The sequence below is a fragment of the Ailuropoda melanoleuca genome, chromosome 10 (genome assembly GCF_002007445.2).
Source record: "Ailuropoda melanoleuca isolate Jingjing chromosome 10, ASM200744v2, whole genome shotgun sequence".
NCBI lineage: Eukaryota > Metazoa > Chordata > Mammalia > Carnivora > Ursidae > Ailuropoda > Ailuropoda melanoleuca.
Window position 1 is genome coordinate 38,498,460 of NC_048227.1, and position 26,983 is coordinate 38,525,442.

The 26,983-nt window shown below is 60.9% G+C and overlaps 3 protein-coding genes across 4 annotated transcripts in view; 1 reads left to right on the forward strand and 2 right to left on the reverse strand.

Moving 5' to 3' along the window:
* AXIN1 (axin 1) overlaps nucleotides 1-21,162 on the forward strand; it is a 56,629-nt gene extending 35,467 nt beyond the window's left edge. Inside the window, exons 4-11 of one of the 2 annotated variants that reach the window (XM_034670734.1) lie at nucleotides 2,408-2,504; nucleotides 8,024-8,161; nucleotides 12,324-12,853; nucleotides 13,620-13,790; nucleotides 16,005-16,250; nucleotides 18,215-18,322; nucleotides 19,997-20,164; nucleotides 20,307-21,162. In XM_034670734.1, coding sequence (XP_034526625.1) covers nucleotides 2,408-2,504; nucleotides 8,024-8,161; nucleotides 12,324-12,853; nucleotides 13,620-13,790; nucleotides 16,005-16,250; nucleotides 18,215-18,322; nucleotides 19,997-20,164; nucleotides 20,307-20,433 — 1,585 coding nt within the window. In that variant the 3' untranslated portion in view covers nucleotides 20,434-21,162. The remainder of the gene's footprint in view (nucleotides 1-2,407; nucleotides 2,505-8,023; nucleotides 8,162-12,323; nucleotides 12,854-13,619; nucleotides 13,791-16,004; nucleotides 16,251-18,214; nucleotides 18,323-19,996; nucleotides 20,165-20,306) is intronic. The other variant, XM_034670735.1, reaches the window with a different exon arrangement.
* Nucleotides 21,163-21,498: 336 nt separating this feature from the next.
* Nucleotides 21,499-24,704, reverse strand: PDIA2 (protein disulfide isomerase family A member 2). Its single transcript, XM_002920158.3, has 11 exons — nucleotides 24,500-24,704; nucleotides 23,644-23,850; nucleotides 23,446-23,579; nucleotides 23,228-23,365; nucleotides 23,038-23,154; nucleotides 22,823-22,948; nucleotides 22,557-22,754; nucleotides 22,341-22,461; nucleotides 22,079-22,260; nucleotides 21,746-21,844; nucleotides 21,499-21,622 (listed from the first exon to the last, which is right to left on the reverse strand). The coding sequence occupies exons 1-11, from the start codon at nucleotides 24,681-24,683 to the stop codon at nucleotides 21,578-21,580; spliced, it is 1,551 nt and encodes a 516-aa protein (XP_002920204.1). The 5' UTR covers nucleotides 24,684-24,704; the 3' UTR covers nucleotides 21,499-21,577.
* Nucleotides 24,705-24,838: 134 nt separating this feature from the next.
* ARHGDIG (Rho GDP dissociation inhibitor gamma) lies at nucleotides 24,839-26,979 on the reverse strand (the record flags this gene model as incomplete). The annotated part of the gene is made up of 6 exons (XM_034669603.1): nucleotides 24,839-25,211; nucleotides 25,307-25,370; nucleotides 25,451-25,527; nucleotides 25,606-25,689; nucleotides 25,768-25,950; nucleotides 26,937-26,979. Coding segments are annotated over 6 exons (651 nt in total), but the record flags the coding sequence as incomplete, so codon positions are not given.
* Between the last annotated feature and the right edge of the window lie 4 nt (nucleotides 26,980-26,983).

The window sequence follows — 26,983 nt, forward strand, 5'->3', positions numbered from 1 at the left end:
AACACTCTGTGGTTGGGGCGCCTGGGTGGCACAGCGGTTAAGCATCTGCCTTCGGCTCAGGGCGTGATCCCGGCGTTATGGGATCGAGCCCCACGTCAGGCTCCTCCGCTATGAGCCTGCTTCTTCCTCTCCCACTCCCCCTGCTTGTGTTCCCTCTCTCGCTGGCTGTCTCTATCTCTGTCGAATAAAAAAAAAAAAAAATCTTAAAAAAAAAACCAAAACACTCTGTGGTTATATCAGGGCCTGGGCCGACCAGCCTGCCAAGGTCACCTGGGGTCGTGGCTGCTCATGAATGTCAGATTTACCCTAGTTTCAGTCACCTGACTGCTACTGATAGGAGGTCCCTGGCCAAGGCAGGGGAGGGGGGGCGGCTGGGGGCCGAAGCCCAGCGCTCTCCACCACCGTCAGGGCCAGAAGGAAGCCTTTGGCAGGGACAGTGAGCAGGTGTGAGGCACCCCCCACCTCCACCCCAGGACTGCAGGGGGTGGGAGTGGCAGCTGTCAGCCGGCCACCAGGGGTTTCTCCCCCAGCCAGCTTGTTTCTTCATGTGAAAGAATAGGGTTCCTAAACCCGTCTTTCTGTAGGGAGCATGTCTTAAAACTGTGGTGCCACTTCCTGTAGCGTTTGCCTAGTTTGTGCCTCTTCTTTGCCTGTGTCCACGTGTTCCTCCGACCATGCCCGTGGTGTGCAGTCCCGGCCAGCGTGCGCCGTTTCCGGGCCGCAGCAGCCAGCCCCCGTCACTGCACGTCTGGGACACCTTCTCTTTTCCTCTTTGGTGGCCGACCACGTGGTGGTGACATCAGGAGACGGGTCTCTCTCCATCGTCTCATCCTTTGTGTCACACCTTTAAGATAAAGTGTTGACATGTGTTTAGTAACTTCTTACTTGAAATGACGGTGGTCTCAGCAGGACCCGCCACGACCCACACGCACAGTTGACAGCTTGGGATGGGCATTTGTAGCATTTGTTTTCCTCTTCCCTGAAATTGGCTACTACAATGAAGATTAATTTGCCAGCACAATTTTTCTTGAAAAGTCTCTTAATTCTAAGAGAAGGACACGTATTTGCTAAAGAAAAGAACTAAAGATTTTAAAATATTTTTTTCCTGATATTCTATTCATCTTGGTTTACACTAAGACTCAGAAAGTAGGAATAGTCGATTCGGAATGTTCAGATATCGGAATATGTATCAGAGGCAAAAAGTAGGATTGCGTGTTTCATCTGAAGTATTTCTACTGGGCGCAGCTGCCCTTGGCACGTCAACCACGCAGTGAAAACGGTGGCGTGGCTTACTGGACTTTGGACGTGGGTGTCCAAGGACAGCGTCTGATCCGCAGAGGCATGTGGGATTTTTGAGTGCTGGTCAAAGCATGTGAGAAAGAAACAGTCTGATGGCTCAGGACACCTGAACAAAACTGTAGGGCCATGTAAAGATGTTTCAAATGCATTTGACTCACCTGGTCCTTGACAGGTGAGCCCCTTAAGTGCCCCTGCGGGACTGCTGAGCCAATGACACTGCACGCCCAGCTGGTGCCCTGACAGCCAGGGATACCGAGGCAGTGACAGGAGAGACAGACTGCCCCAGGCTTTCCACCTCGCCCTGAACCAGAGTGCACCCTTTCCAGCTAGACGGGGGCTCTGAGGCATGGGATTTTAAGAGGAGAACGTGACATTCCTGCCTGCCGATGCTGCCGCTGAGCTGGCGGGTGGGGGCTTCCCGGAACGTGGGTCAGGGCACGCTGGGCACCATGTGCTGGCACCATGGGCAACTGCCCAACACTTACTAAAGTGAGATCAGCATCGTGGCCGCATGTGTGAACCCTGCTGTCGAGTAAGAGCAGCCCTGCTTGTGACAGTGCTCCGGCCCCATCCCCCACCGGCCCCCGGCCTCGACGGCACCCACTGCGGGCCAAGGAGGTCCATGTCTTCCGACAGCCAGACGATCGAGAGCCTCATCCCTTCCAGCTATCAGAGTCGGCAGCCCACCTCAGAGTCCTTCCGTGACAAGGAGATGGGGACCCAGAGAAGCCACCCTCTCTCAGCATCCCGCTCTGCCGGGCATCGTCACGGCCTTCGGGCTCCTGTTAGCCACCGTGCTTCCCAGAGTAGCTTGCTTGCTTGATCTATTTATTTTTAAGATTTCATTTCTTTATTTGACAGAGAGAGAGAGCACAGGTGGGGGGAGGAGCTGCAGGCAGAGAGAGAAGCAGGCTTCCCGCTGAGCAGGGAGCCCAATGCGGGGCTCGGTCCCAGGGTCCCGGGATCATGACCTGAGCCCAAGGCAGACCCTCAACGACTGCGCCACCCAGGCGCCCCAGGAGAAACCATTCTTAGCTATGAAGCCATAGAGAGCAGGCCGTGCAGTGTTGTGTGTGCACTCACACCGGGCTGTCTGTCTCCTGGACAGGGACGGAATCCCACCGTACAGGATCCGCAAGCAGCACCGCCGGGAGATGCAGGAGAGCGTCCAGGTCAACGGGCGGGGGTCTCTACCTCACATTCCTGTAAGTCCCCCCGGCATAGCCCTCCCCCCCCATCAGCGAGGTCGGGGCTCAGCGGCCCTCTTGGACCGTACCCGTCCCTTCGCCCTACCGCACCTGGCCACCGTGGCACTGGGCAGTGGGAAAGACACTTGGCTGGGTTCCTGTGGGTTCAGGTCACATCCAGGCACAGGACGTGGTCGCACGCGGTCACACCCTGCAGGCTGGAGGGGGCCGCACGGGTGGCTTGAGGGTCCAGCCTGCACAGTCCCTTCAGAGGAGCAAGGAGTGCCTGGTGCAGCACGTGCCAGGCAGTCCTCACCCCTCCTGTTAAGTGAGGTGCTTCTCCTTGAGGTGGGAGGGCGACTCTGAGCCCATCACCAGCCTGATGCCCCGGCCCGGCCCCTGCACGGGCCTCCTGACTGCAGCTGCATCGTTGGGAGGCCTGGCGGCGACATTTCGTGACCCCAGTCCCAAGTGACTGTGAGCACGTTCTGTGGAAGCCGTCTCTGCTTCGCCTCTTAGGGTGAACGCGGTGACGTGACTGGTTCTCCTGACTGTGGGCGCTGGGGGGCTTCCCAGCGCAGGCCGGGCAGCCTGTCTCCACCGCAGAGTTCCCCTGTGGGTGAGGGAGGGAGTAGCTTTCCTTACTTTGGCACACTGTCTGAACGGGAGAGCTTGTCAGGAAAGAGAAGGAAAGCTTACGGTTGCCTCTAGCCCCTTGGCGGCCGTGAGCACCCGTGGGCGGTTTTCTCCGCAGGGTCACTGTAGACCCGTCTGTGGTCAGGCTCCTCATTAGTCTTCTAGCTTTTCAGATACTCAGTTTTCAAACGAGAATCGTGATGGTTGACGATTGAGAGGAAACGATGTGGGTGTGCTCTTACTAACCAGCATTCTGTCACTTCCCAGCCAGCCCTCCGCACGGCCCAGATGTGGCCTAAACCAGGCACTGACGGTGTGTGTGTGGGGAGCGTATGTGTGCGAGCATGCTGCCGGTGACCCCTAGGGGCTCCCTCTCAGGGAGCGCCAGCCTGGCTCCTGCTGTCTGGAGCAGCCTGGGCCTGAGCCCAGACAGGTGCCTGCTCCTGCCTTCGCCTCAGTATGTGGTACGGCCCGCGTCTCTCAGCTCTGCTCACTGGACACTTAAACTCAGAACTGGCTGTGAGCAGGGGAAGCCAAAGGGGTATCCCGTGTCCCCGAAAGGAAGGGAGCGAGGGGACACAGGAGCCACGCAGAGGCGCTCCCTCCCCCGGGCTCAGCTGGGCATCCGCATTCGTGGTGGGTCTGCGTCTCTGCTAGCAAAACGGACAAGGAGCGCGTGGTGGGGAGCAGGACGCTGACGCCAACCCCGATCGTCCCTCAGGAAGTATTTGCTCACCGTGGGAAGAAGCAACAGACGGAGCTGCTCCGTCAGGACAGAGAGGAGGGTCTGGCGCCCCCCAGGGGCCTCTTGCTAGGGATGTCACCAGGACACAGCCCAACTTAAGGGCCATTGTGCATAAGAACTGGCTTCAGAGTTCCAGAAGTCACCGGGTCATGAGAGTCCAGGGGAGACAGGAGTGCAGGGTTACAGCCCTGCTGAGCACCACAGGCCTCAGTGGGGCAGGAGGAAAAGCAATGTGAGGCCCTCGTGGCCTTAGGCTCTGGGGTGCTGCCTCAGAAAACCCTCCCGTGTAGGACACCAGCCAACAAATGCTTGCTGATGGGACATCAAGTAGGCAGCTCACTCTCAAAGTATTCAGGAATGGCGTTCTTGCAACTTCTGTGCAACAGCTCCTTCCTTCCTTCCTTCCTTCCTTCCTTCCTTCCTTCCTTCCTTCCTTCCTTTTTTCTTTCTTTCTTTCTTTTTTTCTTTCTTTTTCTTTCTTTCTTTTTCTTTCTTTCTTTTTTTTTCTTTCTTTCTTTTTCTTTTCTTTTCTTTTCTTTTCTTTTCTTTTCTTTTCTTTTCTTTATTTTATTTATTTATTTGACAGAGAGAGAGACAGCCAGCGAGAGAGGGAACACAGTCAGGGGGAGTGGGAGAGGAAGAATCAGGCTCCCAGAGGAGGAGTCTGATGTGGGCCTCGATCCCGGAACGCCAGGATCACGCCCTGGGCCGAAGGCAGATGCCCAACGATTTAGCCACCCAGGGGCCCTTTCTTTCTTTCTTTCTTTCTTTCTTTCTTTCTTTCTTTCTTTCTTTCTTTCTTTCTTTCTTTCTTTTTCTTTCTTTCTTTCTTTCTTTCTTTCTTTCNTTTTCTTTCTTTCTTTCTTTCTTTCTTTCTTTCTTTCTTTCTTTCTTTCTTTCTAAGATTTATTTTTTTTAGAGAGAAGGAGAGTGCATGTGCGAGCAGAGAGAGAGGGAGAAGCTCACTGCCTGCTGAGCAGGGAGCCCGACACACAGGGTTCAATCCCAGGACCCCAGGATCATGACCTGAGCTGAAGTCAGATGTTTAACAGACTGAGCCACTCAGGCACCCCTCAAAATAAACAGTACAGACCTGGAAAGACTTCTCAGAATGTGGCATGAAGAGAATCAGGAAGAGTCAAGAGTGAGAGGTGTCCTTGGGGTAATGTTCCAGAATCGAGGAAAGCGAGGAGTCCTCAGGTCCTGAAAGATCCTAGGCAAGTCAGCATGAAGATAGAGCCGAGAAAGTCAGTGGCATGGCAGCGAGAGCCTGGCCTTACTGTGCGGTGTGGACAGTGCTGTGGGCTCACAGGCTTCCTGCGTCAGTTGCCCAAGCCCTACAGGGTAGGCTGGCCCTGGGGAACCATCCAGCGAAAGCAGGAGGTCTGGTGTGTTCTTGAGAAAAGCGGGTGACCTCGAGCTGTGGTTGCCTTCTGGGGAAGGTTTAACGAGCCCTGGTCTTGGAGCTTTTCACTCATTGACGGGAACAGACCATGGCTGGAGTGGACTGGGCATGGCCAGGCGGTTAGTGCAGACAGGGAGCCAGAGGTCAGCGGCCTCCTCACCCGGCTGGGCTTTGTCTCTGGTCCAGTGGGAGAAGCAGCTCTTGATTACGTGCTTATCTGCGGTGTGGGGAGCTTCTGGGCCTCTGTGGGGCCCCGGCCCCAACTCTTATTTGATGGTTCAGCAGAGGGGCCTGGTGGGGGTGGGGGCCGCAGGGGCAGGGGCTCTGCCTGGGTGTCTTGGCCCCCTGCAGTGGGCGCCGTGCGTGGGAGCACTGGACGCAGCCTCGAGTCCCCGCCTGGGCGTGCAGGGTCAGGGCAGACAGCAGCACGTTGTTTGGTGACCGTGGCGGGAGTTCCCGGGGAAGAGAGTGCGTGCTGCATTGGCCTTGGGCCTGGTGGACTCCTGTGGAAACTAATGAGGAGACACGTCGCCCACGTGGACTCGGGTGGCCAGGAGGGGGAGCTCTTGCGCCCGGCGTTAGGAACAGTCAAGTGCAGACGCGGCCGAGCCCTGTGAGCGGGAAGCGGGAAGGGTCCGCAGTTACAGGGCGGGTGTGCTCCGTATCTGCCACACCACCCGCCACGCAGGCACCTCGGCCAAGGAGAAGCGCCATCGCCCTGGACGCTTGCTTCTCCCCAGCGGACTTGCATCCACAGCAGGCCCTCCCAACCTCCTTCCCTTCTCCATAAAATCACCTCTTTTCCTTTGTTTGTGGGAGGAGTCTATGATTTTTGCCATCGATTGCTTGTTCTCAATTGCATTTCTTTGCTTTTCTGCACAAAGCCATTTTTCCTGGTCAGATAACTGACGTTTAGTTTGAAGGGTGACATTTCTTACCTAACACACCAGGAAACGATGGCGCCGTCTTCTCAGAGGTTGTGGAGAGCCACGATTGAGGTGTGTCTCCCCGGCGGGTGACTCCGGCCTGGTCCGGGAGCCCGCGCGTGTTCGTTTGGTCGTTGGGCCAGAGACTCACAGGTGGGCAGAGGCGGGCGCAGGTTCCGCGGCCCACAGCTGCCCCTCGTGCCCTCACCCTGCTGTGCTGCGTGGACTTGCAAGGGCTCCTGGGGCCAGGCTGAGGGGCTGTGCGTCGCGGGCTGCGCCGGGGTCATACAGGTGCCAGCCCTGACCCTGCAGGTGTGCCGTGTCTGCTCCTTGTGGCTGCGGGAGGGGCCGTTTTCACGCCCCAAAGTCCCCAGGTTTAATGACTGCAACTTTTCCCTTTGTGACCCCTGTTCCTCCGTGGCTGGGAGGTGGTTCGTGTCCGGACCTGGGATTTGTAACTTGGGCAGTTTGCTACTTTCAGAAGCATAACTGTGCAGCCTAGAGGCTCTTTCAGAGCACACGGGCTCGGGGGTGTGTATCTGCCACGGAGCCAAGCCTCCCACATGTCCTCTCGCCGGAGTCACTCCACGTGCACGTGGTTCCGTCTTGGTGGTGCTATTCACTCTGCCCGTGGCCTGCGTGTAGCAGGACCGTGAAGCTCTCGCCATCTGGACCTCTGGCCTTCAGCTCTCAGTCCCGTTTGGGTCCCGGCATTCTGTGCTCGGCGCGGTACCCAGAGAAACCAGCACTCCCGCCCGACCCCACTGGCCTCTGGGCCTCACTTGTCTGTGTGAGTGTCCTGTCCTCGAAGATGCCTTCAGAGCCTCAGCCTCTTGGCCGTCACAACCGCCCAGGCTCTTCTGGGAACTCTGCACACCCCCGGTTGCCCTTGGGTCTGGCCTCCTCGCCTCCAGGACAAACTCCTGTCCGGCGTTAGGCACCACTGGACGGTCAAAAAAGTGCGTGTGTGTCTGTGTGTGCACGTGTGCACGTGTGTGCTTATGGGTCTGTCTTTGGGAGGGAATGACAGTAATCGGCAGATAGCAGCGGTTAGGGAATCTGGGTGAAGGGTGGACGGGAGTTGTTTGTGCTATTCGTACAACTTCTTTGATTTGAAATTATTTCAAGGTAAGGTCACACCCCAGAAATAGTGTATCGTGTATTCCTGTAAACGGCACTGCGGAGTTGTGTCTTCTGAAAAGGAAGGTCCTTCTATTTCCCGTGATACTTTCCTGAGTCCTGAGTTTTGTGTCTCCTGTCCTGAGCTGCTGCACCTACACGCCAGGGGCGGCTGTCCCCTGCTGCACAGGACGGTCCTGCGGGCTCAGCCCCTCCCTCTTGCGTGGTCTTTGCAGCCCTCCCTTCCCTGTTGCCAGGCCTCACTGGGGATTGGCCTGGCCAGTCGTGTTAGAGGCACTTCTCTGGGGTGGGCTGGGGGGCCGAGGCGAAGGGCACACCTGGGCTTAGGACACCAGAACCTCCTACTAGTGGGGCCCTGCCAGCCGCTCTGTAATGACCTAACCCCGAGCTGACCCAGACCTAACCCGGCTCCTGCCTGCTCCAAGCCTCCCGTTCTCTGCTCATGAGGCTGAAATGTTGCCAGAGCTCTGTTCCCCCTCCCAGGTCAGCTCTGGGTGAAGGACAGCTTTAGTCCAACAAGAAAAGGGGGCAGTGAGGGAGTTGACACCAAGCGAAAGGGAGAAAACGCAAACACTTGCTTCAAGATAAGATGCAGGTTTCACAGGCTGCTGCTTGTCACACAGCAAGCGCTTGCGGGCCATCTTGGCATGGGGGTGGCTAGCTAATGGGCAGTGTCTCCTTGTAGCGCACTTACCGAATGCCAAAGGAGATCCGTGTGGAGCCCCAGAAGTTCGCCGCGGAGCTCATCCACCGCCTGGAGGCCATTCAGCGGACACGGGAGGCCGAGGAGAAGCTGGAGGAGCGGCTGAAACGCGTCCGGATGGTGAGTGGGCCCCTTCTGAGGAAGGCCATACAATGTCTCCGTTTCTGAATTATCTTAGTACAGTGCGGTGGAGTTGAGGACAGCTCCGGGCCCCAAGGAGCTCCCTCTAGGGTCTCCCAGCATGCTGACCCTGTCCTGGTGTCTGGCTGCTCTCCTGTGACACCTGCTCCTCTGAACACCGCCCCCCACCCCGGCGCATGCCCAGACATCACTCTCTCTGGAAGAGGAGGTGCCCATGGCGGGGGGCCCTCCAAGCCAAGGCCTGGAGCAGCCTGTACTTCTTGGCCCTGTGCAGGCTGGGGTTCCTTTTCCACCTTGTGGGAAGACAGTTGAGAGGTGGGCTGAGACCATGCCCAGCTGTCGCCCCCAGGTGGTGGCTACACTGGAACAGCATAGACTCAGCTCCTGGAGGGCACTCGTGGCACTCGACATGCATGCAGACTGGCCTGGCCTCTCCTTGCAGCCAGTCCCTGTCCGCGCTCCCCTCTCCTCGCTGCTGCAGGCTCTCAGGGCCGGTCCTCCCATCTGCCTTGCTGGCCCCATCTCATGTTCTCTAGGCCCCCTCGGCGCGTGGAACTGAGCTTTTCCCCGAGTGCTGGTCGATGGAGGCCTGTCGTGGACACGGGCCCGGTCCCGCGCCACGTGCACGTGCAGAGTGGATCCTGTCCTTGGCGGGAAAGGCTGGTGGCTCCGACTTGTCATCTCAGAATGCAGAAAGGCTTTAGGTTCGGGCGTAGACTTCTGTGTATCTTGTTTTCTGACCTGTGGCCTTACTTGACAGAGTGCTGAATAGGAAGTTTCGTGTGATTTCTGATTTATTTGCTTTAGTACTTTTCTGCCTATAACTGTCAAAGAGACTCTGCCTTTGTCGTCCCTGCGTGTCGTCCTGCGAGATTCCCTTCCACACGCGTTCAGGGGCTTCTGTGCTGAGACGCTGATAACAGGCAAGCTCCTCGAGTGAGGCCCTCCCAGGCTCCCCACACCTTACGCGGTTGTCGATCCTCGAGGCCACTGCCGCCTGTCCTCCTGGAGCTGTGGGCCCTGAGTCCCTGGAGTCAGGCCTTTGCTTTTCTCTTAACATGTGGGACTTCCCTGCGGACATTACGAGTGGCCGCCACTGGGGGCGCCCTGCTGGCTCGGTCAGAGGAGCGTGTGACTCTTGATCCCAGAGTCGTGAGTTCGAGACCCATGTTGAGGGTAGAGTTTAAGAAAAAGAAAAAAGAAGAAATGGTCACCACTAAGTGGGTGTCATCTGTTCTTTTCTCAATATTTTATGCCCAGTACCTGAAACTAAACGTGATGGTGCTTAAAGGAGTTATTTCTCTGCCTGACGTTCATATTTACAGTACACACCTGAGCCCTCCCCAGACTCTTGTCAGACCCTCAGGAGGGGCCTGCTGTCCTCCACTTTGCACGCTTTCTCAGGTGGGTCGTGTGCACTCGAAGGCTGGAGATGCTGCCCTGAGGGTGGGCCCGGTCCACGGCCCACGGTCACACTTGGCGGTTCCGTGCACACGGCTGTGCCCTGCAGCTGCCGACCGGGCTTCTGGAGCTCCCTCATGTGACACCCAGCTTTGAAACAAGGGGCCTCCCCTCCGCCCCCGTGTTTCAGATTTCAAGTAGCGTGTCGGAACCTGGGATTCGTGGCGGGTACCAGGAAGGCAGGTGCGGTCACTGAGGCGATCGGCCTGACGGCGGTGCTCTCTGAGAGGGAGTCTGTGTCTAAGGACCAATGCAGGGACACGTGCATGAGTGTTGCCAGCGTCCCGTCCTTGCCCTCGTCGTGACCGGGGAGCCGCAGCGCAGGTGCCGGCCCGAGGGTCTGCGTGTGCTGACTGCTGGCTTCCAGCACGGAGGCCTTAGTGAGTGACGGGAGGGACTGTCAGGAGCAGAGTCGCGGGAAGGATGTAGCAGGTGACACAGCTGGCACAGTGACTCTGCCTCTCCCCTCCGCTAGCCTCAGTCAGCCACCCTCAGAACAAATACGCTCGTGAAATAAAAGAACGTGACGTTTCGTGACCCTTCAGAGAGGAAGGTCCGTCAGCTTTCGTCCGTGTGTCAGGTTTCCCATCTGGGCTCAGCGGCTCTGTGTGCCCGTGGTCCTGGCAGGTCCGCGTTCGTGGGGCACGTTTGAGAGGCAGCTTAGCTGTGGGTACTCCGCGCACCGTTCTCACGGCTCAGTCGGAGTCTCCTGTTCTCCGGGGCAGCCCTGGCCGGTCCGGAGCGGGTGTGCTTGGATCCAGCAGGGGCCCTCATAGAGGGGCAGCACCTGGCCCCAAGGACGACACGGTGCCCCGTGACCTCACAGAACGTGTTCACACCCACAGCCCCTTGTGTTTCTGGCCTGTCGGTTCCGGAGCTAACGGGCAGGCATGTGGCGTCAGCTCAGGTGCGCGGCCCTGTGCGGGGCCTGCCGTGGCCTCTGGCGGTGATGCCGGGCTCTGCTGCTGCCGCCGCGTTGTTCCCGCAGGTGCCCCGCGGTTCTCGGGGCGGCCCACAGCCCCACCGCGGGCCGCGCCATCTCATCTGTCGTCCTGTGTATTTAAACACAGAAACCCAGGAGAAAACGAAATTTAATTACCTGCGTACGGGGAGTCCACGCGGACGTGAGATTCCCTGTCTCGGGTGATTTTGTAGCCTGTATAAATGTACCATAAATTTGTCTTTTTAGGAAGAACAGCTACACGTTTTTAAATAACTTATTTTTATTGGGGCGCCTGGGTGGCTCAGTCAGTTAAGCGTCTGCCTCTTGGTTTTAGCTGAGGTCACGATCTCAGGGTTATAGGATCGAGCCCCATGGCAGGCTTTGCACTGAGCGGCGAGCCTGCTTCAAGATTCTCTCCCTCTGCCTCTTCGCGGTGCGCGTGCGCGCTCACTCTCTCTCAAATAAATTAATGAATCTTTGAAAAATAACTTGTTTTATTGTGAAATTTGGAAAATAAGAACAAAGAAGAAAGTGAAAACTATTAGCTAGACAATTCAGTTAAGCCTGTAACATTTCAAAACCCTAGAATTGATTTCCTCCGTATGCAGAGACACTGAGACAGACTGGATCTCAGCGTCTGCCAGCCCCAGCCCCTGGGGATTGAGAGAGGCCCCCTTGCTCACTGCTGCCTTTGGGAGTCACTTTCAGTGCCCTGGGGAGGGCAAGGCGGCGGGAGACATGGGGTGGGGTGCAGGAGCCCAGGGTCCCAGTCTGTGCCCGTGAGGGGCATACTCACCATCCACCCATCCACGTGCCCATCCCTCTGTCCTCCTGTGCGACACCTGCACCCTGAGCAGGACTGTCCTGTCTGCTGCTGACTGCTGTGCTAGTGACATGTAGATACCTTCCCATGAAGTGGAAAGTTTTGTGGCAAAGTTTTTGAGATTTGTTTGTCGTAGAGTGTAGGGGTAGCTACCCCGTTCTTTTTGGTTATTACCAAATTTACTCAACATTATTCTGGTTTGCACGATTCAGTGAGTTGAGAAAATCAACACGAGATGGATCTTTTGGACTCAGACTGATGCGATGTTTATAGGTGTGGTTCTGCGGGCTGTTGGACAAATGAAAATCAGCTAGTTCAATGTGAGAATTTACCAAGAAACACATAGCAAGATAATTAAGCAGAAAACGGGAGCTCTTGTGTGCAAGGGGAGTATTCCCTTTGAAAATACAATGGAAAAATGGCTATAAAATTGAGGAATAGGAGGGGTCCTCGGCTGGCTCAGCCAGAGGAGCGTACAACTCTTGGTCTCGCGGCTGTGGGTTCGAGCCCCACACTGGGGGTAGAGATGGCTTAAATACGTAAAAATTTTTTTGAAGATTGGGGAATAGGAAAATCAGCTGAAAAGGTAAAAGTGTCTTTATTGGGAAATGTGAAAGAAAGCTTCTCCGTGAGCAGGACTTAGGCTGGCGTGGTGACTGTTGAAGTGCTGGTGCGTGGTGGCCACGTGCGCGTTCGCGGGTGCGCTTGCGGCCGGGTGGGGACGGGGAGCCCTCCCGTCATCCTGGGGTCAAACCAGCGGTGCCTCCGGTGCCCCATCTGCCCCACTTCATCCTGGGCTCAGGGCTCCTGACACCCCGGGGCGGTGCTGCCAGGCTTATGTCTTTGTGACCCCAAGTGTGAGGCTTCTGTGACACGGCCAGTGCCAGGAGCTGACTCGCGGCCTTGTCCTGCAGGAGGAAGAAGGCGAGGATGGTGACCTGCCCTCCGGCCCCCCCGGGGCCAGTCATAAGCTGCCTTTGGCCCCCGCCTGGCACCACTTCCCACCCCGCTATGCAGACGTGGGCTGCATGGCGCTGCGGGACGCGCACGAGGAGAACCCCGAGAGCATCCTGGATGAGCACGTGCAGCGGGTCATGAGGACGCCTGGCTGTCAGTCACCGGGGCCCGGCCACCGTTCCCCCGACAGTGCGCACGTGCCCAAGATCGTGGGGGTGCTGGGGGGCGTGCCCTCTGGGCATGGTAAGCACGCACCCAAGTCGGGGGCGAAGCTGGACACGGCTGGCCTGCACCTCCACAGGCACGGCCACCACCACGGTCACCACAGTGCTGCCAGGCCCAAGGAGCAGGCCGATGCTGAGGCTGCCCGCCGGGTGCAGGGCAGCTTCGCCTGGGGCCCGGAGCTGCACGGCCACGCGGCCAAGCCCCGCAGCCACTCGGAGAGCGCGGGTGCCGCCCCCAATGCCAGCGACAGCCTGGCCTACAGGTGAGTGTCTGACAGCCTGAGGCTTGCTTTGGGATGGGGGCTGTGGTTCCTTTGTCTCTGATCCTGTGTCAGCAGGGACCACGTGTGTCTTCCCCAGGGGGAAGGTCACATGAGACGCTGCGTCTCCCCTGGTTCTGTTCTGGTTTTGTCGGCTACGATTCCCCTTGAGAAGTCGTTCAGCCGCAGGGGGCCGGGCGGCTCAGCCGGTTGAGTGTCTGACTCTTAGCTTCGGCTCAGGTTGTGATCTCAGGGTCATGAGATGGGGCCCCTGTGGGTGCCACCGCACTTGGTGGGACGTCTGCTTCTCTCCCTCCCTCTGTCCCTTTACCTCTGCTCCTCCCGACTTGTGCGTGCGGGCACTAGTTCGCACCAGCTCTTGCTCAGATCTCCAGAACAATAATCTTAAAGAATCAAAGTCGTTGAACCATAGTCCGCTGCAGGGTCCAGGTGCCCGGCGTGGGTGTTGGGCCCTGCCTGGGGGTGCTGACCGCCCAGGGCTCCAGCCTGGGAGGTGCTTCGGTAAAGACCCACCTGTTTCAGAGGGAGGCGTCTGGGCGAGGAGTGACTGGGTCCTGGGGCTGCCACCACCAGGTGGGTGAAGGACGGATGCTGGTGCCGCCTGGACACCTTCCTTCACGTCCCACCAGACAGACCCCGACAGCCTCCCAGCATGGAGGCAGGGCCCACGAGGACACAACTTTGTCGGAGCTGCCCAGTGTCCGGCCGGGTCATGTCAGCAGCCGACTCCCCGCTCTTGCTCTTGCAGCGGGAAGGCTGGCACTGCCTCTAGAAGAAATGCCAAGAAGACCGAGTCGGGGAAGAATGCTGGCACTGAGGTGCCAGGCCCGTCGGAGGACACGGAGAAGAACCAAAAGATCCTGCAGTGGATCATGGAGGGGGAGAAGGAGATCAGCCGGCACCGCAAGGCCGGCCACGGGTAAGATCCTGCAGTGGATCATGGAGGGGGAGGAGATCAGCCGGCACCGCAAGGCCGGCCACGGGTAAGAGGCGCCAGCGTCCTGGGCGGGGACGCCCGCTGCTGAGAGCGGTCTCCGGTCACCGCGCCTCCGTGTGAGCTCCTCTTGCTGCGCCCCACCCGCCAGGGCGGGGTCCCGCTATCACACGGCTGCTCTCACACGGTTATTTCTGGGGTGGTGATGCCTCCACGTGACAGTGACCTAAGTTACTGGGGAAGTTAGGCCGGTACCTGCCCGTCACTCCAGACAGAGCCCGCAGGAGAAGCCGGCTGTGCTTGCAGCTGGTCGTCCCCGGCCGTCTGAGCTACGTATTGCCCCCACACGGCCAGAGGCTGCTCTGGAGGGTGCGGAGCCAGGCCTCCAGACAAGCCCTTGCTGCCCCACACGGGTCCGTCCATCGTGGGGCGACCAGCGGGGGCTGGGGCTCAGACACAGCCCTGGCCTGGAGACGCGTCACGTCACTTGCAGAATAGCGGCCTGGGCCCTGGGGCTGGTGGGTCTACCGGTTGGCGGGTGGGCTTCCCTGACCTTCCATCTTGGTCCTGGTTGGGGAGGGTGGAGTATGTGGGGTGGGGGTAGGTGAGATGGGGTGGCGCCGCCCCCCTCTGGGTCCCCGTGTCTGGTCTCCACGTGGCCTGGGAACAAGCAGTCACAAAACCTGGCCTGCGTTAGGGGTCTCTCCGGAGCTCCTCTCTTGTTCTGGTGGGGGTGGGGTGGATTGTTGCTTTCTCTCTTTCTTTCTTCTTGGGGTTTCGCAAGGAATGGCTCTGTGCTGGCCGCTCCTCCTACTGCAGATGGAGGGTTTCTGTGGTTGGAGAGTAAGAGGCATGTCTGGAAGCAGTCTCTGGTTGGAAGCTAGCTGTCAGGACCGGCCATTTTAAATGATGGTGTTTCAGTAACCCCACGAGGTCCCTCTGGCCTCTCTAGAGCTGGGGTGGGGGGCGTGTGCCTCTGCTTTTGTTGTTCTGCCGTAAAGCGGGTGGGGGTGGGGGCATGGGGCAGGGTTAGGGAGGACGTGGNTGAAAAGATGGGAGGGGATGGGGTTTGGGAGGAAGCTGGGGAGGGGAGGTTGGGTACAGATGGGTGCAGGGAGGGGGTGGGCGTTGTGCCCCAGAGCGGAGGTCTCCTTGTGTCTTGTTGTGGGCTCTTCACCTTCCCCTGGGGTGTCTTGCCTTGGGCAGTTCTCGGGTCATAAGGGCACTGACCTACCCACTCCCCGGGGGCCCTCTTCTTGGGGTTCGCTCCTTGCGCTCAACCCCGCGTTTCCAAGGGCTCCAGCCATGACTAAAGGAGGCTGATGTTTTCACTGGAGTTCGTTCAGGGGTTGAGCAGACGTATAACTGCACATTTCCTGGGTTTAGTAACAGAGGCACAGGGCTGCTGTCGCACTGAGGGAAAAGTCAGAAAAAATTACACGTTCAGGGTTAGGCTGTTAAGCATTTTAACAGGGAAGCGAATACGCCAACATAACGAGAGTAGGTATGTCTAGATTATGGTGTTTTGGATTGTTTATATTTGTCTTTGAGTTTTCTGTATATTTCAGGTTTTTCACAAAGCATTTATTTTGGTATAAAATGTTCTTTAAAAACACTGAAAACTTTTCTTTAAAAGAAGTCCATGTAGGGGCGCCTGGGTGGCACAGCGGTTAAGCGTCTGCCTTTGGCTCAGGGCGTGATCCCGGCGTTATGGGATCGAGCCCCACATCAGGCTCCTCTGCTAGGAGCCTGCTTCTTCCTCTCCCACTCCCCCTGCTTGTGTTCCCTCTCTCGCTGGCTGTCTCTATCTCTGTCGAATAAATAAATAAAATCTTTAAAAAAAAAAAAAAGTCTACGTAGCATAGGACTTATATTTCAATAAAGTTATTAAAAATACGTTACCAAAGGAGCGCCTGGGTGGCTCAGATCATGGTCTCGGGGTCGTGAGATCGAGCCCCGAAGTTGGCGGGGGGTCTGCTTGAGGTTCTCTCTGCCCCTCCCGCCGCTCCCTCTCTCTCTGCCTCTCATATAAATATTTTTCAAAAATTACAGAGTAAGTGTGCCACAAAGGACCGTGTGTGTCGTGTGGTACGGGAGGTCAGTGCTGTGCTTGGTCGCCCCCGGCCCTGCCGCAGTTCCGGGCACCCGCCCGTGGCCAGGGTTTCAGATGATGCCACGCCTTATTCTCTTGCTCCCAAGGTCTTCCGGCGCCAAGAAGCAGCAGACGCACGAGAGCTCCAGGCCCTTGTCTGTCGAGCGTCCTGGGGCCGTGCACCCTTGGGTCAGTGCTCAGCTCCGGAACTCCGTCCAGCCCTCCCATCTCTTCATTCAAGACCCCACCATGCCCCCCAACCCGGCCCCCAACCCACTGACCCAGCTGGAGGAGGCCCGCAGGCGTCTGGAGGAGGAGGAGAAGAGAGCCAGCAAGTTACCCTCAAAGCAGAGGTACGGGGGCAGCAGGGAGAGCAGGCCACGCCCCCTGCCGGGGCTGCTCCGGGTGCCGTGGCGCTGCTTTGGGCTGAGGTTTCCCAGGCCTGAGGCCCCCGCAGAGAGCCGCGCTGGCCACCCACTGGCAGTTCTGGTTTCTTCTTTTCACTGAGAAGGGGCATGGCGAGCGGCCCTGCTTTGTAACCAGGGTCTGGGAGGGCGTGTGGTCATTACGTTGTCCTTCTGGGGCCAGAGAGGGAGCCCTCTCTATTCTGTGAGCGTACACTCGTCCCGTCTCTTGGTGGAAGCCTGCAGCGCCCATCGCGGCACGGAACAGCTAGAGGTTGCAGTCAGGCTGAGCTCAGCACGGGGTCCTAAAATTTCCAAACTGCCCCTGCCTGCAGCCCAGGAAGGGGGCCGTAAACGGTGCCATCCGCAGGTAGGACGGTCAGCATTGCTGAAGTACGTGCAGATGTAAACGTCTTCTCCTGGATGGAACCCAAGCGCCAGAGTCCCCCTTGCTGCGGGCCACCTTGCTGAGTGGGGCCAGAGAGGCCTGACCCACTGCTGATGCAGCCTCAAACAAACCCAGGGGGCACCCTTTGTGATAGCGGGTCTTCTCTCGAGGCCAGAATGTCATTTCCCTACCCGTTCAGCTGGGCCTTGAGGTGACTTTTCCCCGACGGATCAGAGTCTCTGTGAGGGGCCTGGAAATCTGCATTTCCCACCGGGGGCCTGGGAAGCATGGTCACACAGTGGCCCTATTCTCCTCAGATGTTGCCAGTGCCCCTTGTCCAGTCTGGGATCGCTGGTTGTCGTTTCCAGCAGCCTCTGTGTGTGTGAGGCTGTCCAGCTCTTGGGAGGCTGGTGTCCGTGCCTGTCTCATTGGGCAGAGCCTGAAGTCTGAGTGTGTCCCCTGGTCATTGAAGGTAACCACGTTTATGGCCCATCCCACACCCTGTGATCCTGTCAGCAGAGAACCAGGGAGCCAGCCTGGCACAGGATGCCTGCGCTGGTGCTGGGGATGACTCTTGGTCTGACGGGGCACGTGACCTGGAGGCAGACCGGGGAGCGGGGGGGGCCATCTGAGAAGGCACTGGGACACGTGGGTAGGAGGTCCTCTCTCTGCACGGACCTTCTGCAGGGGCTTTGTGGCACCGTGGTCCTGCCATGCTCTGGCCGTGCCGGGCTCGCGTCTGGTCTTCCTGCCAGCACCCAGCGGGCCCTGCATGGGCCCTTGCTGGCCGGACACACCACACAGGCCTGTCGGGGATGCGTGTTTTGGGCTGTGAGCCTCCTGATGGGGTATTGGCCGGTGGTTGGCACCTGCACGTGTCGTCGGTCCAGGGCGTGTAGGCCTTTGGTAAATGGCTACAGACACGAGTGAAGGTCCCGAGGCAGCAGTGGCGTGCTGGGCGCTCCCCGAGCCCCTTGTGGGGTGACCCTCCCCAAGGCTGGCAGAAGAGAAGTCACTGTCAGGGCTGCACAGCATCACGCCTGGGGCGGACAGCCGTGTGGAGAGCTGCTGCTGGGCAGCCGGCCCCGGGACAGGCCTCCCCGGCTGCTGAGGACGGAGCGGCGTCGGAGCGCGGACGAGGAAGAGCTGCGCCACACGGGGGAGGCCAGAGGCCGGCCCTCTCCAGAAGGCCCTTCTCATTGTGGAGGAAGTGACAAGACCCTAGCGCCGCAGATCGGTGGCTCCCGAGTGTGGTCCCGGCTTGTCTGTCGTGCACTGAGGAGTCTGGGAACTCTGAGTAACGGAAGCAGCGTCTGTCTCCTGACTGAGCCCGAAGGAGCCCTTGATATTCCAGTCCTGTGGTTTGGTGTTGTCTGCCTCACACAGTAGCAGCCGTGTTTGGTGGTGACGGACCCTCTCGGGGGCCCCTGCTCCGTCTGCCGGTCTGTGGCCCCACTGTCACCTCGGAGCCTTGGCGGAGGCCCTGCCCCAGCACCTGCGGCTCACTGACGTGGTTGTTCCCTAGGTATGTGCAGGAGGTCATCCAGCGGGGGCGCTCCTGCGTCAGGCCAGCGTGCACACCTGTGCTGAGCGTGGTGCCGGCCGTGTCGGACTTGGAGCTCTCCGAGACAGAGTACGTGCGCCCCCCGCGGGTCCCGGTACCGCTTACCCAGACTGCGCGTGGGCCAGGTCCCGCGGTGGAGCCGCCGCTCCCAGGACAGGATTTGGGGCGCCGCACTGGAAGAGACGGGCCTGGGCTCAAGCTTTCTGTCTCCGTGGAAGGAGACGCGGGCCGTCCTCATGTGACACGTGGCCAGCAGGCCAGAGAGGAAGTTCTGCTCTGCCTCCTCTGCTCTGGCCCATGCCCCCCGCCCGCCTTTACTTTCCCGAGCTTCCTAGCCGGCCTGGGGCTCCCTGGTGTGTGACTGGCTGTGTTCCCCTGGCTCGGCCGCCTAGAAGCACCTGTACCGGCGGCATGGCTGTGTCCAGGTGCTGTGCGCGCACTGGGCCTCGCTCTGTTCTCACGTGGAATGCAGGAAGGCATCGGCGCCTTCGCTCCCCAGGCACACGTGCGGCAGGGTGGGTGCTGGGGACCACGTGTAGACAGTGCTGGGCACCCAGTCCCTGCACTTCGGCTCAAGACAGAGCAGAAACGGGGTCCCCCACCTCATTCCAGACAGTGCTTTGTCACGTCCAGCCAGATGCCTGAGGGACCCAGCCTCCCCACCAGCTCACCCCTTAAAGGGGGCTTCTGGAGACGCAGGGACCCTGCCTCCCTCCTGTAGAGAACGGACCCCCAGAGCACCCCCCACGTGAGGCTGCAGGACTGAGGGAAGGAGAGCAGGCATCCAGGAGCCTGGCTTGAGCAGTGGATGGCCACATAGCCTGGTGTGTGCCCAGGAGCACCACGGGGAGAGAGGGTCCTCAGGGAGAGAAGAGCCCATCGTGAGCTCAGGTGACCTCTCCGACATGATGCCGCACTCCCCACTGGCAGGGGCCAGGGGCTGTGTCTGAGTCCACCTGGGCAGCTCTGGAGCAGTCACAGGGCTGAGAGCTGCTGGACGGCAGCACAGAGCAGCTGGTCAGCACCCGTCAGGATGAATGGTCCCGGGCAGGAAACGGTGCTGGCCTCATGCCCTTCTCTGCAAGTCTGACTGGCCAGCTCTCTGCCGTGGGGCAGGTCCTTTTCCAGATCCGTGCACAGTGCTCTTTGTCCAGCCGCTGGCCTTGAGATGTTCCTGAAGCTCGAGGGCTCTAGGCTTTTCCTAGGGCACAAGGGGTGTAGCCCAGCCTAGAGGCGGGGGCTGCGTTGGTTCCAGTAGCCTGGGCGTCTGAGGAAGCCAGGTGCTGGGATCCACGTGGGTTCTGGCTCTGAGAAGCTTGTTTGCCCACGTTCATGTGGTCTGGGTAGGGGTGCCGCCTCCCCCCGCAGCCAGCTGAGGCCACAGTGAGGCCTGAGGCCATGCAGTGGGTGCAGGAGGGTGGTGGGCAAACGGAGGCACCGTCTGGATGTGGGGCAGGTGGGTAGGCGGGAGAGAGAGAGCTGGCGTCCTCGCTGCGTATCTGAGGGACCGTGGGCCTGGCGCAGGACTGGAACCTGGGGTTGGGACACCACATGGAGCGAGACCCCCAGGGGGCCGGACATGGCGCTCCAGTCGAGGGGTGTCAGGGCCTTCGCCCACGTGCCGAGTATGGCGAGGCCCACCCTCTAGTCCTTGCCCTGTGTCTCCCGGGGGGCCCGAGGCCCAGTGGGGCGTGCCCTGTGGGACCCCGAGCCCGGCCGTCACTCCCGCGCCTCTGCCTCCAGGACGAAGTCCCAGAGGAAGGCAGGCAGTGGGGGCGCCCAGCCGTGCGACAGCATCGTGGTGGCCTACTACTTCTGCGGGGAGCCCATCCCCTACAGGACCCTGGTGCGGGGCCGCGCGGTCACCCTGGGCCAGTTCAAGGAGTTGCTGACCAAGAAGGGCCACTACAGGTGAGAGCCGCGGGGCTGGGCGGGGGCGGGGCCGGTCAGTGCGCGTGCGTGCCAGGGCGGCAGGGCCTGCTGTGCACACGCGGGAGGGTGGGGCCGCCGGGCCAGCGGGGTGGGGCCTCAGCGCCTCTCGCCCCGCCCCCAGGTATTACTTCAAGAAGGTGAGCGACGAGTTTGACTGCGGAGTGGTGTTTGAGGAGGTTGGGGAAGACGAGGCCGTCCTGCCTGTCTTTGAGGAGAAGATCATTGGCAAGGTGGAGAAGGTGGACTGACGGGCAAGCCTGGCCTCTGCGCCCGGGGGGCCCGCGTCAGGCGGGGACGAGGGCGGCCACGCGGAGCGTCCGAGGGCCGTGCTGGGCTGTGCGCCTCACGTGTGCGCCAGGTGCTGCCTGCCCCGCAGCTGGCCGCCTCTGGTCCGTCTGCGTCCCTCTGGGTGGTCCCACGGGCCTCCATCCTGCAGCCGACAGGGAGGGTGCCCTGTCCGCTCCTCAGTGATACGCAGAGGGTCCGCCTGAGCGGGGAGCCCGCCGTGGGGCCGCGGCGAACCCCCTCTCCGGCGGCACCCCGCTGCTCACTGCGGGCACACCCACCCGCTCCTCGCCCTGGCGCTCGTACCGCAGGCCCCGCTCCTCCCTCTGGGACCTGTCCGCCACATCCTGCCCCGGCCGGGCCTGGCCTGGGGGGCCAGGGGCCCTGTGGGGCTTCTGTAGATTGTACATGTCACCGAGTGCCTTCGACACAGCTCGTCTCTTGCCTGCCACTGTGTGGATCCGGCGATGGGGCCCCTCGCGCTCTCCCTCCTCCACCCTCCTTCCCAGAGCGCCGGCTCGGCTCAGCGGGTCCCGGGCCCCTCCCCTCTAAGGGCCCGTGTAAATATGTACATTTCTCAGGCCAGGGCCAGTGGGGGGGCTGCCCCAGCCCATTTTTCATGCGCTGACTTGTACAATTATCTTTTCAAAGGTACTTGGATAATAATGAAATAAAATGATTTTTGAATCTTCTCTGGCTGTGGAGTGCACCTGTCTTCTGTGCTGGGGGCTGGCTGGGGGGCTTGGCACCCTCAGCCCGCTTCCCTTCAGGCCTCTGAGGGTCACGTGTGTGTGCGTTGGGTGTGTACGTGTGTTGGGTGTGTCTGTGTGTTGGGTGTCCTGTGGAGGCACGCTGACAGAACTGTGGAGAGGGGTAGGTTCCCAGGCCCACATCTGAGTCAGGGACGACCCAAAAGGGGTGGGGGCAAGGGCTAGGCCCCATTCAAGACACAACGGGGCCCAGGAGGCTACTTGGCTAATAACCCCAAGGGCCAGGCGGCCAGTCGTACTCAGGAACCACACAGACAGTCCGGGACCGAAGCGCTTTATTTACTGCCCAGCTCCCGGGGCACTGATGTGGGGGCGCCGGGTGGTGACGGGAGGGCAGCTACAGCTCCTCTCTGGGCTCCGTGCTGGCGTTGGCTGGTGTCTCCTGGAAAGGGTCACAGAGGCCCAGCTGGAAGCTGCACCCTTGGATCACCCCTGCCACTGGCAACCCCACTGCCACACGTCCGACTTGTCCAGGGTCTGGGCACCTTGGGACAGAGACACCCACCGGGAGGGGCGCTATGGGCTCCTCTGCGGGCAGCTTGCCCCCGTTGTCCAGGAACTTGGAGAAGGTCTCCAGGTCTCTGGTGCTTTCGTATTCAATCACCTAAGGAGGGACACCAGGTTCTGAGCCCTACCCGGCTCTCTGACCCCACACCCCACACCCCACGTAGGCTCCACCCTCCAAGCCGGGCGCTAGCCCCACCCCCACGCGCTGCCCGGGCCCCGCCCCCTCGGGGCCCCGCCCGCCCGGTGCCCCGGCCCAGCCCCATCTCTGGTCCCCCGTCTGAGGAAGGCGCAGACCAAGACCCAGACCTAGGAAGATGGGGTCCCGCCGCACCTTCCGACCCGGCCCTGCTGGGAAGTACTTGAGGGTAGGGAAGCCGTGCACAGGGAAAGCCTCCAGCTCATTGGCTGTGGCGTCCAGCTCGGCGATGATGATGTCCTCGTGGTCCTTGTACTTCTCGGCCAGTGCCTCCCAGGCCGCGGCCATCTCCTTGCAGTGGGTGCACCACGGGGCATCTAGGGCAGCAGGGCGTTGGCACAGCCGGCAGGGTCCCCCACCTGCCCACGGCCCACCACCCATTGCCTTCTACACTCACAAAACTTGATAAACACGTTCTTGGTTTCATCGAAAGCCACCTGCTCAAAATTCTTGCCCACGAGGGTCTTGACCGGCCGCTGATCCCAGTCGGCGGGGACCTCCTGGCTCAGCAGATAGGGCTGGGGGGGAACCGGGCCAGGTGCGTCACCGGGACCTCTCCCGAGAGCTGCTGCTCCCACCCGCCACTCCCTGGGTGGACAACTCAGAAGCAGACCTTGACTTCGCCGCTGAGCACGGCGTGGCAGAAGCTGGTGACGGAGGCTGCGGTGACCGGCCCGCCGTCTGCAGGCGCGTACTTCTTGGTGGTCTCGATGTTGATGAATCGCAGGGTGGGCGCCTCCTCGGCCTTCAGACCGAAGTACTGCAGCACGTGGTTGTTGGCGGCACCCACGTCCACCACCACGAACAGCACCTGCCAGCAGGGAGTCTGTGCTGGGCGCCCCACCTCCCTACCACCCCGCCCCCCGGCCCAGCCAGTACCTGTCCCCGGAACGGGGGAGCTGCCTCCCCAAAGCCCGCCAGCAGCTCCCGGTGCGGGGCCAGCGTCTGGTTGACGAACAGCAGCAGGTGGTTGAGAATCCTGGCCGCAAAGATCTTAGGCGATGTCTGCGAGGGCAGGCCGAGCTCGCGGGGGCTGGCTCCCACGCCCGCGCCCACGCCCCCAGCCCTGCAGCGGCTCCTACAGCCCAGCTTACCTGGCTGTTGAACTCCATGACCAGGTGCGTGCTGTGCGTGAGGAGGAAGCGCGACAGGTCCCCCTGGTCCAGGCCCAGCTCTTCGTCCACCGGGAAGTCTGCCCGGCCCTCGTCAAACTGGACAACACTGGGCAGGTCAGCAGGAGCCGCAGCCCCAACCTCCAACACCCACCTTGGCCCTGGGACCCACCTTCTTGAAAAGGACCACGGTGTCCTTGGTGAGGCCAAACTTCTGAAAGAGCTTTGGCTGGTCAGTCAGGCCAAAGGTCATGTCCAGGGCGTCCTGGGCCAGGGCCAGGAAGGTAGCCACGTCCTCGTCCTGTAGGTCCTAAGGAGCCCAAGCCTCTGAGGTCAGCCGGCACCACAGGCCCTGCTCCCATGGCCTGGACCCCAGTGGCACCAGCTCACCTGGAAGAAGCCAATGACCGTGACATCCCGGCCATCTATCAGTGCTTGGGCACCCTCTTCATCCTCCAGCCGGGTGGCACTGGGCCCCACCCGCCGCCTCAGCCACTCAGCGATGCCGTCGGCCTCTCTGGGGCCTGCGAAGAGTCCCCTCAGCCTGGGCCCAGACCCGCCCACCCCGCCGGTGCCCGCCGCCCGTACCGGTGTACTCTTCCGGGTGTGTGCGGTTCCCGTCACGGAAGAACTTGAGCGTGGGGTACTCCGTCACGGCAAACTCCTTGGTCAGCTCCATCTCGGCGGGCCCGTCTACCTTGGCCAGCCTGGCTTTGGTGGACTCTGCCGCCAGCAGGGCAGCGGCCTTGCTGTATTCAGGGGCCAGTGCCTTGCAGTGCCCACACCATGGGGCATCTGGAGGATAGGGTCATGAGCGTCCCTGGCCTCCACGGCCCCAGCCTTAGCCCCTGCCCCCGCCCAGCCAGAGCTTGAAGACCTTGGGGTCAGTCAGGTCTGGCAGGGAGCATTCCCGTCCACACATCTCCCTTCTTCGGGGGCCCATCCGAGCCTCTGCACCAGAGCCAGACTCCTCAAGGCCCCATGTCGGGGGTGCGGTGGCCAGCACCATCCCGACAGCATGTTTGAGAAGCATCCTGCAGCTGCCGCTCCCTGAGGCCTGCACTCTGGCCACCTGTGTCTGCTTGGGGACGCCCGCAACCCAGGAATGGCTTTCCCGTGTGTAAAAGTTTGTAAAAATCTACAGGAGAGTAAGCAAGTCCTGTAAGCTCTCCGGCCCCTTACAGTAAGAGTTCACAGATGGCTGATGACCACGGGCCTTCCCTGCACCTGCATCTCCCTCCCCTGCTCCAGCTGGACACCCCCGCCCTGCCCCCGCCCCGCCCAGCTCAGTCCCAGGGCTTTGCTTCCAACGCCCTTGGATGGAGCCCCAGGAGCACACTGGGGAAGCCCTGTCATGTGCACAAGCCCCGGATCCACAGGGTGGGGAGCTGAACCCCCCAGCCGGCCCCTGTGGGTCCTCCAGCCCGCGGGCCGGTGCACTCACAGAACTGCACCAGCAGAGCGCGGTGCCTCCGCAGGGCCAGGCCCAGGGTGTGCTGGCTCAGCACCAAGATCCCATCCTCCTCGGGGGGCTCTTCCTCGGGCCCCCCCAGCCCCGGGCCCTGTCCCCGCGGGCCTGAGGCCCCAAGCAGCAGCAGCAGCAGCACGGGCAGGAGCTGGCCGTCCATGGCAGTGCCGGCCCACGAGGCAGGGGGCAGATAAGGGGGCTGGGGGCCAAGCAGCAGCTGCCACGTGGCACCCAGTCCTAGTCCCAGGAAGATAAGGCCACAAGGCCCCCCCCACCCCCCAGGGGAGGGCAGGCTGACAGAAGCAACACCCAGGGCACTGTGAGACAAGGCGACTTTAATAGGACTGTTCAGGGCACAGTGCCAGCCCGGGGAGGGGGGCGTCCCAGGACAGAGAGCAGAGGGTGTGTGTGGGGGGGTGTGACCACTGACTGAGGGGCAGGGAAAAGTGGGACCCCAAGTGGGGGGCAGCCCCTGGGGTGGGAGGCGTTCAGCTCTTCCAGTCTTGGCAGATGTGGAGGCCCCATTCCCAGGACAGGTGGTCCGTCCTGTCGTCGTCCGTGAAGAAGGACGTGACCACGTAAGCTCCCCGCACCAGCGCTCCTCGAGGGACCTCCTCCACTGGGGTCACAAATTCATACTCCTGGGCACTCGGGCCGTAACTGCCCACCATGTACACGGCCTTGTCCACTGGGGGAGGGGGAGGCTGTCAGGGGCCACCCTCTGCCCCGCCTGTCCCTCCCCACAGCCCCCCAGGCAGGCCAGCCCCTCCTCTCCGCCCTCACCACGCAGGCCCTGGCGGTAGGTGTGATGCAGACACTTGAGGCCACTGACGATCTCCTTATTGACCTGAGGGACAGAGGGTGTTAAGGGCCCCTCCGGGGGCTGACCTCGTGCTGGCAGGTGTCCCCCACGACAGCTACCCTCACCTTGAAGGTAATCTTCACTCTGTAATCAACACCCTCCTTCAGGACAAACACCTGGTTTTTCAGCGCAGCCAGCTCCCCTGTTAGGGAAAGTGCAGCTAGGGAATGACATCCTGTGATGGCAGAGAGCCTGCCCACGAGCCCCAAGGGGGCAGTACCTGTGAGGTCCATGGTGATGGGCCCCGGAGCCTGCTCAGACAGCAGCGTCAGCCTGGTCACCTGCACGTTGGGCAGGCTCGGGTCTGAGGAAAAACCGGAAGTCACCAGAATCCCCTCCCTCCCCCTTCGCCCCTCCCCTCCAGGCCCAGGGCCGTGCATACCCATGGCGGCGGCGGGCAGGGGCCCCAGCAGTGCCCGCTTGTACTTGGCCAGGCTCTCATCCTCCGGGTCCAGCTGCTGGATCTCCTGGAGACTCTTCCTCCCCGGGGCCCGGTACTCGGGCACGGCCTCATCCAGTGCCTCGTCGGGGGGCAGCTGTCTCCCCTCCTTGTCAGTCAGGAGGACTGGGGGTTGGGGAGGCGCATGAACAGCTGCCGCCAGCTGACCCCGGCATTCACTCATCAAACCCAAGGCCCCCCATCTGGCCAGCTGTGCCTCTCAGTGCCCACAGGAACTCAGAGGAAGCAATGGGGGCTCAGGGAGGGAGGTGGGCCGGGAAGAGACAGAGCAGCACCTACCCCCGAGCCCTTTAGGAAGGGCCCTGGGGTTGGAGGAAGCTCCAGAGAGACGGAGCCAAGTGACATCCGGGAGGCACCAGCTGCCTTCTCTGGCCCAGCCATCCATCTAGGGCTCCTCCCTGACTCTGAGGCCAAAGACAGAGCGGGCGGGGGGAAGACCCTAAATGGGGGATAGCCCCAAGGACTGGAGGCCACCACTGTGGCCTGGTGACCCCGAGGTCTTCCCTAGAGCAGAGTCTCTGCCCACCACATCTCTTCACATCTCTGTATACCTTCCCGCTGTCCTCCGGGTTCTTCCCGGTGGTGCTCCTGGGGCGTACAGGCGGTTCTCTCTAAACCCCTCAGCTTATGCTCTGGGGCTACCTCTCTGGGCGCCTTCCTTCAGACCCATGATGCCCTGGGGCAGGGGTCTCGCGAAGCCCCTTCCCATAGTGTTTTGGGACAGGGTCTTTCCCACTGCGCTCCGGGCTTCTCAGGGATCTCCACACGCCCTGAAGGAGCCCCAGCCCCACCCAAGGGAGAGGGGATCTCAGGGGCAGGTTCCCAAGGGGAGAGGGTCCCCTGCCACCCTGGCTTCACAAACAGACCCGCCCACTCTTGGCTCCTTTGCCCCTGAGTGTCTGGCCTGGACGAAGCCCCCCCACCCCCGCCAGAGCCTAGTAGGGGGACCGCGCCAGGATTTCCCCACGCGCGCCCCCAAAGTTTCCGCGGGGGAGGCCCAGACCCCGCCCCAGGCTGAAGCCTCCAACCCCCCTTCCCCGCCCGAGACCCCCGCCCACGTGGCCACCCTCGCCCCAGCCCAGCCTGCTCACCTCGGGCGCATAGCGCCAGCCGGAGCAGCTCCAGCAGCTGCGCCCCG